This window comes from Strix uralensis, chromosome 4 (genome assembly GCF_047716275.1).
Source record: "Strix uralensis isolate ZFMK-TIS-50842 chromosome 4, bStrUra1, whole genome shotgun sequence".
NCBI lineage: Eukaryota > Metazoa > Chordata > Aves > Strigiformes > Strigidae > Strix > Strix uralensis.
Window position 1 is genome coordinate 41,922,643 of NC_133975.1, and position 15,838 is coordinate 41,938,480.

General features: G+C 38.2%; 1 protein-coding gene across 3 annotated transcripts in view; it reads right to left on the bottom strand.

The window, feature by feature from the left end:
* The window catches only part of GALNTL6 (polypeptide N-acetylgalactosaminyltransferase like 6), a 508,624-nt gene that overhangs the window by 73,541 nt on the left and 419,245 nt on the right, over positions 1-15,838 (bottom strand). For 2 of the 3 annotated variants that reach the window (XM_074866464.1, XM_074866465.1), the window contains exons 5-6: positions 10,178-10,363; positions 4,398-4,581 (exon numbers count right to left, since the gene is read on the bottom strand). In XM_074866464.1, coding sequence (XP_074722565.1) covers positions 4,398-4,581; positions 10,178-10,363 — 370 coding nt within the window. The remainder of the gene's footprint in view (positions 1-4,397; positions 4,582-10,177; positions 10,364-15,838) is intronic. The other variant, XM_074866466.1, reaches the window with a different exon arrangement.

Genomic DNA, 15,838 nt, shown 5'->3' on the forward strand with positions numbered 1-15,838 from the left:
CACCATAAAACTGCTCTGATGAGCTGTGCAGCCCTTTCCTACCTTAATTGATATGTGCTATATTAATTCTCTCAATTAGTTTGTGGTTCTCCAAAATAGTTTTTTGAGTTGAATTGTTGATGTTTTCTTATCTGGTTAAAAATATGTTGCTGCTGGCATGAACGGACACCGATGAGCATTTTCATGTCCGGCATGCGATAACATGAATTGATGTAATGTAAGTGCCAGGAAATAAAGAGCAGTCATCCCCAGCAGGCTTGAGCATATCAAACCTCTCCTTTAAACTTCCACGAAGCTTTTAGTCCAGACAGGCTATTAAATCATATAAACTGACACGCTGTATATCACAGTCCATTATAGTAACAAGGTTACCCTATTAGTTTAAGTGGCAATCGCTTGAGTTAGGCAAATTCCTCCAGAGACTAGAGTGCTTGCACCACAGAAAGAAATAGCCACACAAGAGCATGCTCTTATATCCCAAACCCATATGTCCCATAAGGGCATGCTACCAAACCTCTGCCATGACAGAGAAACAAACCAGTGAGAGATAATAAGCCAAGGTGATCCTTGCCACAAAGGAGGTAAGTATCTCTGGTCCTCCCTGCTTATAGACTAGAGAAAAATTTCCCAAGTCATCTCAAATTCTGCTGAATGATCACTGACCCTGGGATCAAGACAGTGAGCATCATCATGACATGATGATAATTTCACTATTGTCTGACAATTTCCCACAGTACATCAGAATGACAATTTGCTCTGTGTCATTTACACAACCCTGAATGCATCTGAGCAAAATGGCATGAAGCCCCCCTCAGAATATATTGGGGCAGTTGTACATGAATCTTAAGAGAAAAATCCCTACAACCAACTGTGATGAGCTGCAAGTGTGACGTATCAGTTGAATGCAATATAAAACTTCTGTTGTTTCCATGGCACATGAAAAAGGAAAATCAACAAGTTCACAGATTTAGTCTCTGGATGGGAAGGCAACATTATTAGGGGTGAGGTCCAATTTCCATGCCTCTAAGGAGTCAATGTACCCTGAAACACAGCAACACAGATCTTTCAGAAAAAGAGCTAATCTTAAAGGCTACATGAGATCCATTTGTGGAAGAGTCGTTAAACTTTCCTAAACACTGCAATGAGCATACAGCAATATTCAATAATTCACACACAAGCTTTAACTGAAAATACATTTTATATGACTATAGTTTGGTTCAGTGAAACCTATGGGAAACTTGGTGTGGCCAGTGACAAACTACATGTGAACCAAAATGTTAAATTTTGTAGATGAATGCAGCCTGATCCAAATGCAGTTATAAATTTGTCATGTGACTCCCAGGTTGGTGCTAGTATGTCATCTGTACCTGAATTTGACACTGGGCAGGCTGGAAGCTTCTGAGTATACTTCTTATACAGTCTTAAAGTCATCAAGTGAAATTTTGGTGTAAAGCTACTTGTCATGAACAACTGCAGAGGGCTTGAGAATGTGTGTGGGTGTACATCAGGAAAAGTTAACATCTGGAATGAAGCTTCAAGTTCTGTCAGAGCGAAGGGTGGAGATGCTGCCTGGGCAGCACTACAGGTGCATGAACAATAAACCATGCCCATGCTCACACCACAAATGGATGAGAATGTCTAGATTCTTCACAAGAGGAATTCTGAACTGAAAGACTGTGTCCAGATAGATAGTGTCCAACAGGAGAGTACCTGTCAAACACTGACCATAATGGGGTACAGTTAAAGAAGAAGTGGGGAAAAATTAATTCCAGAAACACTAGCTCAGCTGGCATTGGAGCTCAGTAAGCTCCATGCTACTGTCACACCAAAAGCCTACCTGACAACACTTCAGTTTGTTGAGTCAGACTGCTGATGTCTGCTGCAGCAGTATTTTGATCATCAGATGGAAAACAAACGTATCATTCAGATAGTACAATGACTGCTCTTCAGTCTTCTGTAGTTTGATCTGGTTTCATGTACATTATTTCTTAGGCTGATGCAACCTTTTCTGCTTAACATACATACTGAGCTGGCATTTTAAGTGAGGGAAAAAACCTCATCAGCGCAATTTTTGGATCATGTACCCGTTATTTGCTGGTGTTTTACTAAAAATGCTGGCAATTTTCCAGTTCATTAAGGATCAGCTCAGATCTGATGCTGCTGGCAAGAAATAAAGCTATTAAGATACCAATAGTAAAATATTTAACCTAAATAAAAAAAAAAAGTCCCTGCTGCTTACAAAATAGTAACATAATAATTATAGTGCTAGCTGAAACCATTTCTAGTTTTAGTGCGTATACACCTAAAGGAAAACTGTTCTGTCTCTTTAATTCTATAGAAGCTTCTTGGTCAATTAAATTGCCGATATCTAAAATGGTTTGTAACGTTTACCATACTTGTTGTAAGCAAGGTATTAAAAGCTCGAGGTATCAACAGAGAAGGCCCTAGGAGAAAAGCAGTACTGATTGAATTAGAAAATAATTCCTCCCCTAAGCAAAATTCATACTGATTATTTAAAACACCTCTTTACCCTCACCATTCTAGGCAGCGGGTACTTTTGAGCAAAGATATCATCCTAGCTCAGCCAGCCTTCAATCCTGTTGCCATGTGTGGGAATGGACATGGTGGTTTCCATGTGTAATGCTGCTTTTCCACCTGCACTGCTCTGATGTGGATCCTGTGATGGGGAAAACAAAAAAAGACTCTTGCTGATTTGTGCAAGAACTGGGAAGGCTCTCCACCTTTCTTGGGAGATGACTACTCAGATTACGAGAGATTTATAGGTTGCATTGTCCTATATGTTGTTCCTTGTGAAGTCATTTATCTGTGTGTCTTACAAATGCAGGCAGCGCAAGCTGGATATCAACTGCTGCCATGCTGATCGTAACAACAGTTCATGTAAAGCCACCACATCTGTTCTGTACTGCATAAAGCCTTGTCTGTTCTAGAAAGTTTCCTACAAGTACCTCCTTCAGGACTCTCTTGTCTTTGAGAGGTGCATACTACAAACTGCAAATGTGTGAAACAGCTGATAAGCAACCCCGTAGCTAAGCTGACAATATAGAAGTTTTACTTACATACAAACTTTGAATGCTGAACCAAATTATACAATGTGTTAGGTGACTTTCAGTAGGTGGCAAGAAATTATAACTGCTCAGAGGACCAGGAAGACTTGTGGAAGAGCAATGGAAGCTCTAGCAACTCTGGAGTACTATGTGATTGAACTAGCTGCATCTATGTTGTGGAGTGGTCAGATTGGCAGCCAATGGAAAATACTTCATCAGCACTTACACCAATGCAAGATGAAGACTGGTGGGCCTAGATGGAGATAAGTAAAAAGGAATAAGCAGAATAATGAAAATAAGCCCACCGAATGCTGCAATTACCTACTTGCCCCTATACAAAGGTGGTCATTCCCTGGATATAAGGGTCAATTTCTGCATGAATCAGATCCATTACTTCAAAATAGTGCAGAGTCTGGGCCAGAGACACAGGTTTTCTGTTGCTATTGTTTCCAGGTTTTGTTTTGGGGAGGAGAAAATGCTGAGTTTTTAAACTGCCAAAACCTGCAGTGTGGAGTTTCAGCCAGGGCTACTGACAGCATCAGAGCCAGCCCTGTTGCCAGCCCTGCTGGTTTGAGTGCTGTGTGAGAGATCTGGAGACTTGAAGCCACATTGAACCATGTCTGTCTGTCTGTCCTCTCTCTGCTGATGAGGATTAAACCTAGCTGATCCTTACATTAGAATAATTAAAAGAAAAGAAAAAAGGATCTACCTTTGTGAAAAGTAGAAGATCATTCCTGTGAATGAGCTGATCTATACGATACTGGGATTGGATGCTGGCTTATCAAAAATTATTTACAAATCAGTTTGACACTATTCAGGTTTGACAGCCCTGTGTTTAAGTTACAGCAATATACATAGAGTAGAAATATCATCAGTCATAAACAAAGCATCTGCTGGCAGAATGTGGACTCAGCTATTGATGCATGTATTACATCAATCTCCAGCAAAGAAAACATTAAACTAAAGTCTGTTCAGGAAGTGTTTTGTGGAATAAACAGAATAACTGTAGTTGCATTCACTCCTTGTCTAATGCTAATACCTTCTCTTAACTACAAGTATGTGCCTGTTTCTTTTATGTACAACCACTGGGCTAGAAAAGATGGGGAAGGTTTGTGTTTCCAGGCACAGCTTGTGAATTCTACAGCTTGTTGCCCTGATCTTTTTCCTAGTTTTGAGGTTTTATAAACCTGTATAGAAGCTGTTTGCTTCTACTACCTTTCATTAGTACAAAGTGGCCTACAAGGAAATTTCTGGGCTTGGATTCTTCTGCTATAGTTACCTTCTTTGCTTGTTCTGCTTCATGTTCCCACTCTCCCTTTTATCGCTACTTACTCAAAGGGGTCGCTGGGATCAGCTCTCTGGAGCTCTGGAGGAATCGGTATTCTTTTGTAGTACATTTCCCAGTCAAAAGCTCCTCGCATGGCATCCCCCGCCTGTGCCTCGTAGCCAAAGTGATTGTGGTCAATGACATCGATCATAGGACACACGATGGTTTTGTGGTTTAGTGCAATCTGGTCTGAAAAATGAAAGTAGAAAATAGGAAACGGCATGTCTAGTCAAGCCATCTATCATATTACTGCAAAGTGAATCCCACAGGTTTTCTGATGTTTGAAGATTGCTTGCTTTGTTCCCTATGGCCCCCAAATAATTTCATTTTTCAAATCTGTATCAAACCTTTATCTGAAGTGGACTTAATGCAGTTTGGGCAATGATTAGAAGCATTTACAGTTCTTTAAAGAGAAGCATATCCCTATGAGAGCCACAGGAGTCCAGTCATCTATATCTCTGTCACTTTACTACTCTGAGCTGTCCCCAATCTGTCAGCTATGGAACAAGCCAGCAAGCAAAATGTAAAAATACACCTTCAGCTGTGGGGAGTGTGTATGGCAAGCTCCTGTGAGAGAGATTTGTGTTCCTAAATGTGAATCTCAGCCCTTGCAACCATTCAGCTGCTGTTCCTGTGGCTCTAGTGTGCATCAGCTTTGAGATCAAGTGCTACAAATTAAAGGCAAACTCCAACATGATGAACAAAACAGGGCTTGTGTCCTTTTTTGTACCAATCTTTGAGATATAAAGAAGGCCCTGCAGTATTATTCTTACCCACCTGTTTTCTAAAGAAGGGAGTTTCTTTTTTTTTTTTTTTTTTTTTTTTTTTTTTTTAAATTAGAACTATGAGGTTAAATCAAATTCCCATCTTTAGTATAAGGGCAGGGTGAGCCTGAATCTCTTTTGGAGAATCCTATTGCTTAATCCCTTAGAGCTTCTCAGAAAAGAAAGAAAAGTAAAGAAGATATTCCAACTGCAAGAACTAGGCAGAAGAATAATGGTTTGAAATGAGGAAGTACAGGGAAAATTTGTAGCTTCACTAGCATGGAAGGACAGTAGAAAAACTCTCTGTGAATCCTTGAAAAAACAAAATCTCAGAATTGCAAGTGTAATAAAGCTTTTTCTCTGAATGGTAGCCTAGATTCTTTACAAAATACAATACATTGTAGGGCCTATGTGGAAAACTTGTTTTTTGTTTTTAAGGACCAGATTTCACTGGTGCTTGATAATACCCTAAAAAAAAAAAATAAAAAAATCAGAGGGCTGAGAGTGAAATGATCACTTAGATAGGCTTAGTCATTACTGGTGTAATGACTAATAATACAGATTCTGCTTCCTTGTTTCTGAAGGATTGAAATTAAGAAAAAAGATTTTTTTTCAGGAAAACATCTATATTTTTCATATTTATTGTCAGTTGTTGTTTAGAGACTGTCCAAATGGGGGAACAATGCTGACTCCTGGTGAGAAATTACTGTGCCTCGAAGTTCAGCAGGTTTTTACATCCTTATCCTTTAAAAGTGAAAAAGATTTAAAGCACAGGTTCTCACAAAATTCTAGGAAACTCATCTCAGACATAATAGCTGCATTAGTGTTGCTATGGCCAAAAATAATTACATTCACTGGTATACTGTGTAGTGTTATCTGTAATCATTATGTAAAGTCATTTTTAGATAATCTTTTTCCTGTGATGGTCCTGCTAATAGCTACAGGGCTAATAATAATCTGTCTCTCATCCTCTCCTTCTAAATTGATTGGAGGAGAGAAACCAAATGGGATTGATTTGGCTGGAGCAGGTCAAAGGTAGACTCATAATACATTAGCATCCTTCTCTTGATCTTTAAAAGCCACTGCCTTTAAATAGACTGAAGGATTGGAAATCTCCAAGTCACATGCAGAGAGTGCCAGGGAGAAAATTATTTGAGCAATGCCAAACAATCAATCCCAGTCTGCATTTCTACAATCTGCAAGAATTTTGCAAGTAAGATGATGCTTACCTGCTCGTTCTTGTGTACTTCTGCAGAACTTACTTCTCAGCCCCAAAAATGTTTTAGAGGTGATGAGGAATGACAGGAAAATCTTGACTTTTGAAGAAACCAGAGTGTTTGTAGTTGTGCACACCAAAAGGCAATCAAATATGCAGCCTCGATGTTTTTTTCATTATGCCTAAAATAATGAATTTTGTATACATACTTCTTAGGCTTAAATGTAGCCCCAATACAAGTTTAGGAAACAGAAAAAAGGACTGTAGGGCTAGCTTACATTTCACAAGAGTGCTAGTATCATAGCTTTACAGATGCAAACACGCAGCTGCCTTTGCCAGCTGCTGCTCTTTATGCCACCTGCTCCTAATGCAAGACACTGAAAGCCACAGCTGAAATGCTTTACAGTTTCTTTTTGGTTGTCTCTACTCATCATCCTCTCACAAATTCCTATTGGTCTGAAAATTTCCATGCATTAGTTCAATGCACATATGCTGCAGATAAAGGGAAGAACAGACAGATAAGCATCATTGTACATGCAAAAATCTTGCAGATATGAGGGAAATCCTGGGAACAAGAGGAAACATTGCTCAGAGCTTTCTCCCTAGCAATTTTAGGCAACATATACATATATATTTGAATTCAGCACTTTTAGTATCAAGAAGAGTGTGCATATATGGCAATAAACAGAAGTTTTCAATATTGGATAAGTCCCTATCTCAAAAATATAGGTTTTATCTTTGTGAGAAAGACACACCCCCTTAATTTTAAGTGCTTGTTTCAAATTGGCCTGGTTAAAGTAGCAATGCCACATTGCAAATACTCTTATTTTCCTGCTTAAATATATGATTACATATAGTGACAATATTTGAGTTGATCAGCAAATTATGTCTTGTTATCTGAGTTGTCATAAGTACGAGTACTTGTACTCTCAGTTTCCCCACTGGCAAGTAATGCATCATTTAAATGTTGCAGAGATGGACAGCTATAGCTAGCAGGTGTCTTGATAACTTGCTAAGCATGATCTAATCAAGATATAGTTTTAAGTCTTGGTCAGGAAAAAAATATGTTTTTACAAACCTAGTTCTGGTAGCCTATGGCACTACTGATTTATTGTTCATCTACCCTCTTACTGCTCCCGCAGCAACATCAGCAGAAGGAAAGATGTGCCTGTATCTTTCAGCTGGTTTGCTGCTCAGTTTCTTATCTGTGATAACTGTGACTTCACATTAGTCCCTCAACCACAGCAGCTGGAGCCCAAGTCACATCTTTCCTTCTGCTGACTTTATACTACTACTGCGGAGTGATAACAAATAGCTGTGTTTGCCAACATTTTTACATGACTACAGCTGCCTGCTTAGTGAACATCAGGCAAAACTCTCTGAGATCTCAGAGTGGCTTATCTTGGTTTAGAAACCCATTTAACTAAAAGAAATGGAATAAATAAAGCTTAAAGAAAAGAAAGAAAAGCCATTTTGCACCTGTTTTTAAGAAAACAAAACTAAGGACTGTCATTGAAAACAACTGTGGCTCAGCTCCACAAAGCTATTTAGATACCTAACAAGTACTGAAATAACTCAGTCTTCCTCTGGTCTGAAAAGTGATAGTCAATTCTGAAAATATAAGTTAGATACTAAATAACTTTGAGAATTATCTTTATGTGATTGCTCTTGGTTTCCTCACCACCTCCCCATCCTCTAACTTTCAAGGTCTCATTTTGAACAAAACCTTGTTTGGAACAGTGGAAACTGCTGCTCCTCTCAGCGAAGTCTACCAGTCTTCAGACCACGGCTGAATCGTACTCTTATTGAGGAATTTTCACTACACATGGTTGATGCAATCAAAGCTAAAATAGGGCAGCTTCAAAGCAGTAAATACCTAATATACCCTCTGTTGTGGTTTCCTTGAATGACATTCAGTCACATGCAGTGCTAAGTGAATCACAAGACAGATCTTTAGATAAACACTTGCAAAAATACGTTAACTTTACTCTTCTTAGTAGCCAGGTGTCATCTGATTTCAGTAAATATTTGCCACCTAATGGTTATGAGAAAGTTCTCTCATCCCCTTAGGAAAACAGGGCACAGGGCATCTGTAAATATACTAGTGTTCATTCTCTATTTGTCCTTCATGTAGTGCTCTACTTTTCCTTTCAAAATAAAATCTCTTGATTCTGGGCTCCAATATTCCTCAAGATTAATTTCTAGATCCTTTGCCTGGTTAGTTATGAGTCTTTCTGCTGTATGTGGAATGAGAAAGACCTCATTCCATTTGAGAACTAAGGAGAACTGTGACTTGGTCTCTGATGAAGCTTCTCTCATCTTTCCAGTTTTCTGTCTTGAGGCTGAGGGTTGCAATCATCAGTTCAATACCCAACTGCAAACTAACTACAATTATGAATCCTTTGTGACTATTTATTTTTGAGTTTTTATAGGGTGAAACCCAGTCAGATGTACCTTCATTTCAGACAAGAAAGCAAGAAAAGGAACTGTTTTTGCAATTTACAATTTTCCCATGTCCTAAGTTAGCAAAATAGAAGGGTTACATCTCATCTGCAGTAACCTAGCAAAAGATTTCAGAGGACAAGAGTGAATCTTCTTGAGATTTTTTTCATTAGTGGCAACGTATTATGTGCAGTGGGGCAAAATCAGAAAGCAGAGAAAAGGTGGCTGTATATGTAGAGTAGTTCAGAGTGTTTAATGGCTACTTGTCAGGGCTGCTTGTGGAAGGCTTGTTGAAACCCGTATTTCCCTCTGCTCCTTTATGCCATTTGGGTTTTGTATGAAGACATGGAGGTTATTTTTAAAAATGCTGATATTGTGGTTACAGACAAAGTGGTAATGAGGGGAAAGACTGTATGAGTAATTTGATATGGAACCTAGAAAGGATATAAATTTGGAATTTTGTGTATTATCTTGTTACTGGTCTGAAGAAAAAACAGTTACTAGTATTTTTTTTTATGGTCTCAAGTGATAGTTCATTAGCAGAATAGCATCTCTTCTTGTCTGCAAATGCTTTATCAGCATATTGTGTGGCCAAAGAGCCCCAGCAACAAAATTCAAGAAACAATAAACATTAATTGGTGAAACCCTATCCTGTCATGTACTTACGACATACTCTTTTAATTAATAAAAATTTATTTAATAGTAAACTCAGAAATGTTGGTTTTGCTAGCAAAAAACCACTTATTTGCAAAGCACATGCACTTTGCATGTAGTCAGGTGTGTAGAAAAGAGAACATTGTTTCCTGAAGTGAAATCCTAGACTACAATAATTGATTCTTTCCATTCGTTTGACTAATGGAGCTCTGCTGGCTGCAGCTGGAATCCAGCAAAGCATTCAATGGCAAATCATTCTTTCTGAGCTTCCTATTGTGAATGCAGTTGTTATTGGATTTAACTCTGAGGTCTTGGATATATTTACAGCAAAGGCTGTTTTAATGGAATGTGAAGGACTAAGAAGGAGTAAGAATACCTGCATAACAGAAGTTTTCAGGTGTATAGTAAGGGCACAGCATAATACTAAATTTAGTAGTGTATTTAGTAGTCGTAATAATAAAACAAATTGTAACTAATAGACCAAAGTGACACTTCAAAATTTTATCAGTTCTTTAGTCACAAGAACTATAAAATGGAGCTGCTTACATTTCTCTGAGTTCTCTCTCATGCTGACTCTTCAGACACTGCAGCAGAGCTCCAAACACTTCTACAGAGTGTATGTCCTGCTTATTGTGGGACATGGCTTCTGATTGCTTAAGCTATGCTCTATGCTCTAATTTTAATGGCTGTTAAACGCTCATACACTTACTAAGCAAGGGAGGCAGCCAATTCACGTTGACTTCACAATGGGAATCCAGAAATGTCAAGACTTCTCCTCTAGCCAGCGAGGCTCCTAGCAGTCTGGTCCGAATGAGCCCTTCTCGTTTCTTGGTACGTACAATCCTCACTTTGGCAAAACGGACCATGTATTCCTCCAGCTTCTCTTTTAAATGTTCTAGAAAGAAGGGCAAAAAAAGTGTCAGTGGTGTCAGGCCTGAAGGAGCCAACAGAAGGACAGGTTGGCATACAACCTGCAAGCAGCTTATCTACTTCCATCTCTCACCACTTCAAGTCCTCCAAAATCTGCCACAAATCCTCCCTGAAACAGTTCAGAAAGTGCAAATGTTCTCTGTTTTATCACACAGAGGAAGACACTGACACTCTGGACCTTTTACTGCAGTTGCTACTGGCAACCTGCCATCCACGATATAATCATGGCCAAAACAACTGCAGGATATTCATCCATCCTCTGATTCCTGCAGCCCAAGGCCAGATAAACATTCTGGCATGCTGTTTTTTAAACAGTGTCCTTTCCAAGTGGGTTTCCTATATCAACTAATTATGAAGAACTATGCATAGAAAGAAATTTTTAAAAAGTAAGACTTAAACTAGCATGATTAGATTGTTTTTGTAATGGGAAGGGAAACAGACATGAAGGAAGATCTTAATAGTTGGATACCTGTGTGAAGCAAATGGGCAGCTGACTTCCTAATAAAATTAAGCTGCAAATGTTGAGTAGTTGGTAGGGTCTCTTATTTGCAAAATCTGGCTCTGTTTGTATCACAAAACAGCATCTTTGGGAACATTTTTTCTTCTGACTAGAAACACACACTAAGAATCATAAAAAAAACCCTAACAACAAAAATCACCCTACAGTTTTGCCTCTTCCTAAGTACATCTAAAACAGAAATCCTGATCTTTTGTCATTGATATAACACCTCAGCTTATCAGACTCATTACTTTGGAAAAATCTGATAATTTCATTTGACAGGGAAAGAGGGAGAGAAAAGCTCAGTCTCCAATAATTAAAATTGGTGATAAGCCACATTTAGTTATGCTAGGGGTTGTACACCGAGTCTCACTAAAATGGGTTTGCCCAATTATGATTGCTTCTTATATCAGCTACTAATTCTTTGGACTTGTATGGTCAGTACAGGCCTTGATCCACACCGTACATCATTACAGACTGCAAGAAGTTTGTTACAGACTAGCTGAAAGGACTACTATTTAGCAGTAACCTGGAGTGTATAATGCTGACACATAGATTAAAGGCAACAAGCAAACAAGTCACAGTGCAGAGACTACAGGAAAATAAAATCAAGCTCCACTGAAATAGAGCTCCCTGCATATGCTCCTTCTTGTCTCTACTCCTTTCCTTCCTAGCTGACCAACACACAAGACTTTCTAAAACTACCTGTGGATTAGGAAGGAGTAGAAACACTGGTGTGTTAGTTATAGGTATTTAGTGGGAAAGTACTGCATGCGATGCTTCTCTGTCCTGAGAATCCTGATGTATGCTAACACAGAAGGGGGAGCAGCCTGAGACCTAGGAACACCAGCTTGCAAGGATTACGGAACAGGTTAGGGGTTTTGGGAGGAGAATCTCAACACTTTGGAGACCTGCTGAGTCAAGTGAGTGGAGATCAAGTGAGGAAGGACAAGCCTGAGACAAAAAAAAAAAAAAGAATGACATTCACATAAACATAAGATGTTTTTGTCTTCTACTCTGTGGTTGATTGTGGAATACATGTTTAAATTCTGAAATAAAGAGGAAAAGAGGTATCCCCTTTTTGTCCCATTTTGCTACTTACATACTCAATAAAAAACCCACACAATCCCCTAACAGTCACAATGACAAGAGATGTACTGTGTCTTTGAATGGTGGTCTTTGTATGACCAACCATATTAATGGGACAAGGGCTGGGTGCCACTCTGACTCATTTTAGGTACAGCTGTAATTCAGTATCATTACTAAACTGAAGTTACATCAAGTCTTAGATAATTTTGTGCCCATGTGCAAGACTGCCTAAAGCGTATATTTATCAAACTGCTTTCCTGTTTTTATGAGCTCCATTGAGGCTATTCCCATAGTGCAGGAATACAGAAGAAGGGAAATAGACCTGAAAAACAAAGATATAAAGACCTTGCAGGTAATATAAGAAAGTCTGTTAGGGCTGTCAATCTGGATTTTTTTCTGTGTTGTAAATTGTATCATCCTGTAGCCATGAAAAATGAAACAGTTTCAAAGTGACAGGATATTACACATTTCCAAAGTAAATCAAACCTAATCTCTTATGTACCATAGCTTCTGTTAGTCCACAGACACTGGAAATTTCCTGTAGTTCTCTAAGGTCATCTAGCCCTTCTCCTCTGACCTCTTCCACACACAGTTTGTTTGCACTCAATAGTTCATAGGAATCCTGCACCAAGAACCTGACCACATTGCTGCACACTGTCCAGACAACTAATAAAAAGATTCAGGTTACTCAGCATGAAGACAGCTCTCCCAACTATGGGAGCAAGCACTTATCACCTTGGCTATACTGCAAATCCTCCATCTTCACCTGCCTACCTTCAGAAATGGGTTTACTGATGGGACTCTGGCTGATCAGAGGATCCTACTACCTAGGTATGAATTTGGCTACGTATCAGATACAACTGCTTTACTATTCCCTGTGAGCTGGTTCTAGGCAGTTTCCCTCTTTGTACGTAAAGACAGCTACCAAAGAAGCACCTACATTCTCTGAAGGAGAGAAGCAGGAGCCTTACTTGGACAACCTAAGTTGTTTGTGGTGTTGGTAGGCTCTCTGTTGCCTGTATAGAAATTCAAGGCACACTTGAATTGGACCTTCACTAGTTAGGTGTCACAACGGCTAAGGTAAGGCCCTTGCAATAGACAGTTTGAATATGGCCACCACTGATGTTTAAATGAACTAATACAAATGCCCTCTTTTCATGCATTCTGATTGTTATCACTTCTCTTGGGACAAATAAATTCAGTGAAATTCAGTCTCATACAAAGGATTTAATTTCATTCCTTTCACATCTTGCAATGAGCAAAGTCTGAAAGCTGAGTGCCTATCTCTTCAGGAAAACACTTCAGGGAGAGATGATGTAAACTATCATATTACAGTACATTCTTTTCTGCTCTTATATCAATTGCTATATAACAAAAGAGTTGAATAATATAATTTGATTGTCATCAGTTGTATTGGAGCTTGAACTCCATGAAATCAGTGGTAGTTCATAATATTCTTTCATTGCTTTAGGTTCCTTGCAAACTCAGGAAAAGAGGTCTCTTTTTTTTTTTTTTTTTTTTTTTTTTTTTTTCCAGAATAATATCTGAAATTCTGTGAAACAAACAAGAGTTTTCTATACCACTTTCTTGCCTCTCTCTCAGATAGCTCTTCACACATTTCAGACAGCATGTCATCTGATTTGTGAAGAACTGCATTAAAACATCTAGCACAATTTTTGATGCCAGAATCACATAGCCCAAAATTGTTTTCATCTACTCAATTAGTCCCATGATTGAATAATTTTATTATTTTCTCCTTGTCACTCAAAGAATAACTTGCAAAAAAGCGTAAGCATACAACAAAATTTGCACATCTTGTTCACACAGAATTCTAAATGAAACGTCATTTAGACACACCTGGAAGTAATCAGGAAGAAAACAAAAGCAAGAAGTGTTAATTTTTATAGAGCTTAGTTAGACAAGTGACATGAAAATATCAGGTCAAAATCAAAGTATATGGATTACTAGAGATACATAAGGTATCTAGATTTGTTAAAACAGCTACATGTTAGTATCACCCTAACAGTAAGTCATGACATAGTCAACAGATGCTAGTAACAATACCTAACATATCTTTAGTTTTGAGGTTTGGCCAAGAAGACAGTTTGGGAATTTATTTGGGAAAAATTCTCAGTAACTACAAAACCGTCACGAAATACTTAAGTTTGACAACCAAATCCAATATGGTTGTGAAACTGAAAATATCTTAAAGTGGAGGGAAAAAAAAAAATCCCTTTTGGATCCATAAGTAATGATTTTTTAAACAACTCAATATGAAAGTGCTCTCATATTGTATTTTTCCCTGCAATGTCTTGTGGCACTATCTGTTTCAAATCTTACCAATCGCTAAAAGCATAAGCAAACACAGAGTAACAGCCAGAGACAGTAGAACAGTAGTAGTTTTAAAGAAAACTGTAGTATTTTCTACTACTTATATGAATAGTAAAAACATATACTTCATGTTGACCTACTCACTAAAGCCACTCCCGCATTACTCAATGTACTGGTATTATCATAGGTGAGACTTTAAAGCAAAATGGCAATTCTGCAGGACCTGCAGTCAGCAGCTGGCTTTAAAAGCTAGTTACTTAATAACAGAGCCATGTTTGAGCCATGGGTCGTGAAGATATAAATGCTCTAAAAAGGCAATACCTGGGAAATCCACAGCTCAAGTCTTGCTTAAAACAGACTAGACAAGGCTCTAGAATTCTCTGTATGGGAATAATTTTGATTAACGAATAATCTAGGTGTTTGTGATTACTATCAAATTGTGATTTTTTTTAACCTTGCCCTTTCCCAAGAATATCAAAATAAACTGCCCTTTTTCACAGAACTCCATAAATTTCCTTTACAGAATATTTTATTTGCTATAGTATAAATGCATTTTCTCACAGTTCCCAATTATTGTGTTGCTAATATTATCTCCAGAAGAAGCATCTCACACACAAAACCTATATACGACACACATACATATCAAAACAAGTAAACTCAAGTGCCCAAGCAAACATGCAAAACTGTAATTCTAAAGAAATTCTTTGAAAGAAATTATAATGTGGTGTGTAAAATAAAAAGCAACCTGTAATAAAAATGTCTTTAAATGTCCAGGGGACAACGCATTCTGCCCATTTATTACCAAAGAAAACAGTTCAAGCAAGCTTGCCATGACAATAAAACAGGGACATAGGATGGTTTCATTTATATGCTGTAATATTACATAAATTTCATTTTCAGAGTAAGGCATGAGAGACAAGCCAGTATTTAAATTCTACAGTGAGCTATAAATGGTGCACTTCGGATATAAAGAAGTCAAAGCCCCTGTCACTAGATATGGGGAGTAAATGTCTAATTTGTAATTTAAAAGAAAAATACATCATTCTTTTCTTCACAGAGTTGATCAAATGAACCCATGAATCATATGTTTGACACATGCCAGGCACCTGCCAGGGCAAGAGTTGGCACAGGCAGTGACAAATGAAGAATAATGCACGGGCAGGAGGTTTACAGACTGTCACTGCTATGACAAGTGATGATAAAGGGAAGCATTATGTCTCTTCTAGCGATAGCCTGTAAACAAATTCTCCATTGTAATTGTTTTGTGTGGGCCATCTCTGTCTTCATTTAAAGTCTGGAGAAGTTTTTCTAAAATAGCAGAGACAAAATTACCTGGTCATAGTAATTAAAGATCTACTCAGGCAGAGTACCCAGTTACTTAATTTGGTGCCCAGAAATAAATTGGAAATCAAGGTTCTGCCTTTGTCAGGGAAAAAAAAAATCATAGTAGTAAAAAGCAGCACTGCAATTCTTCTCTCCTGTTGGGATGCATACAGGGAATATTTCATTATCACACTGGTA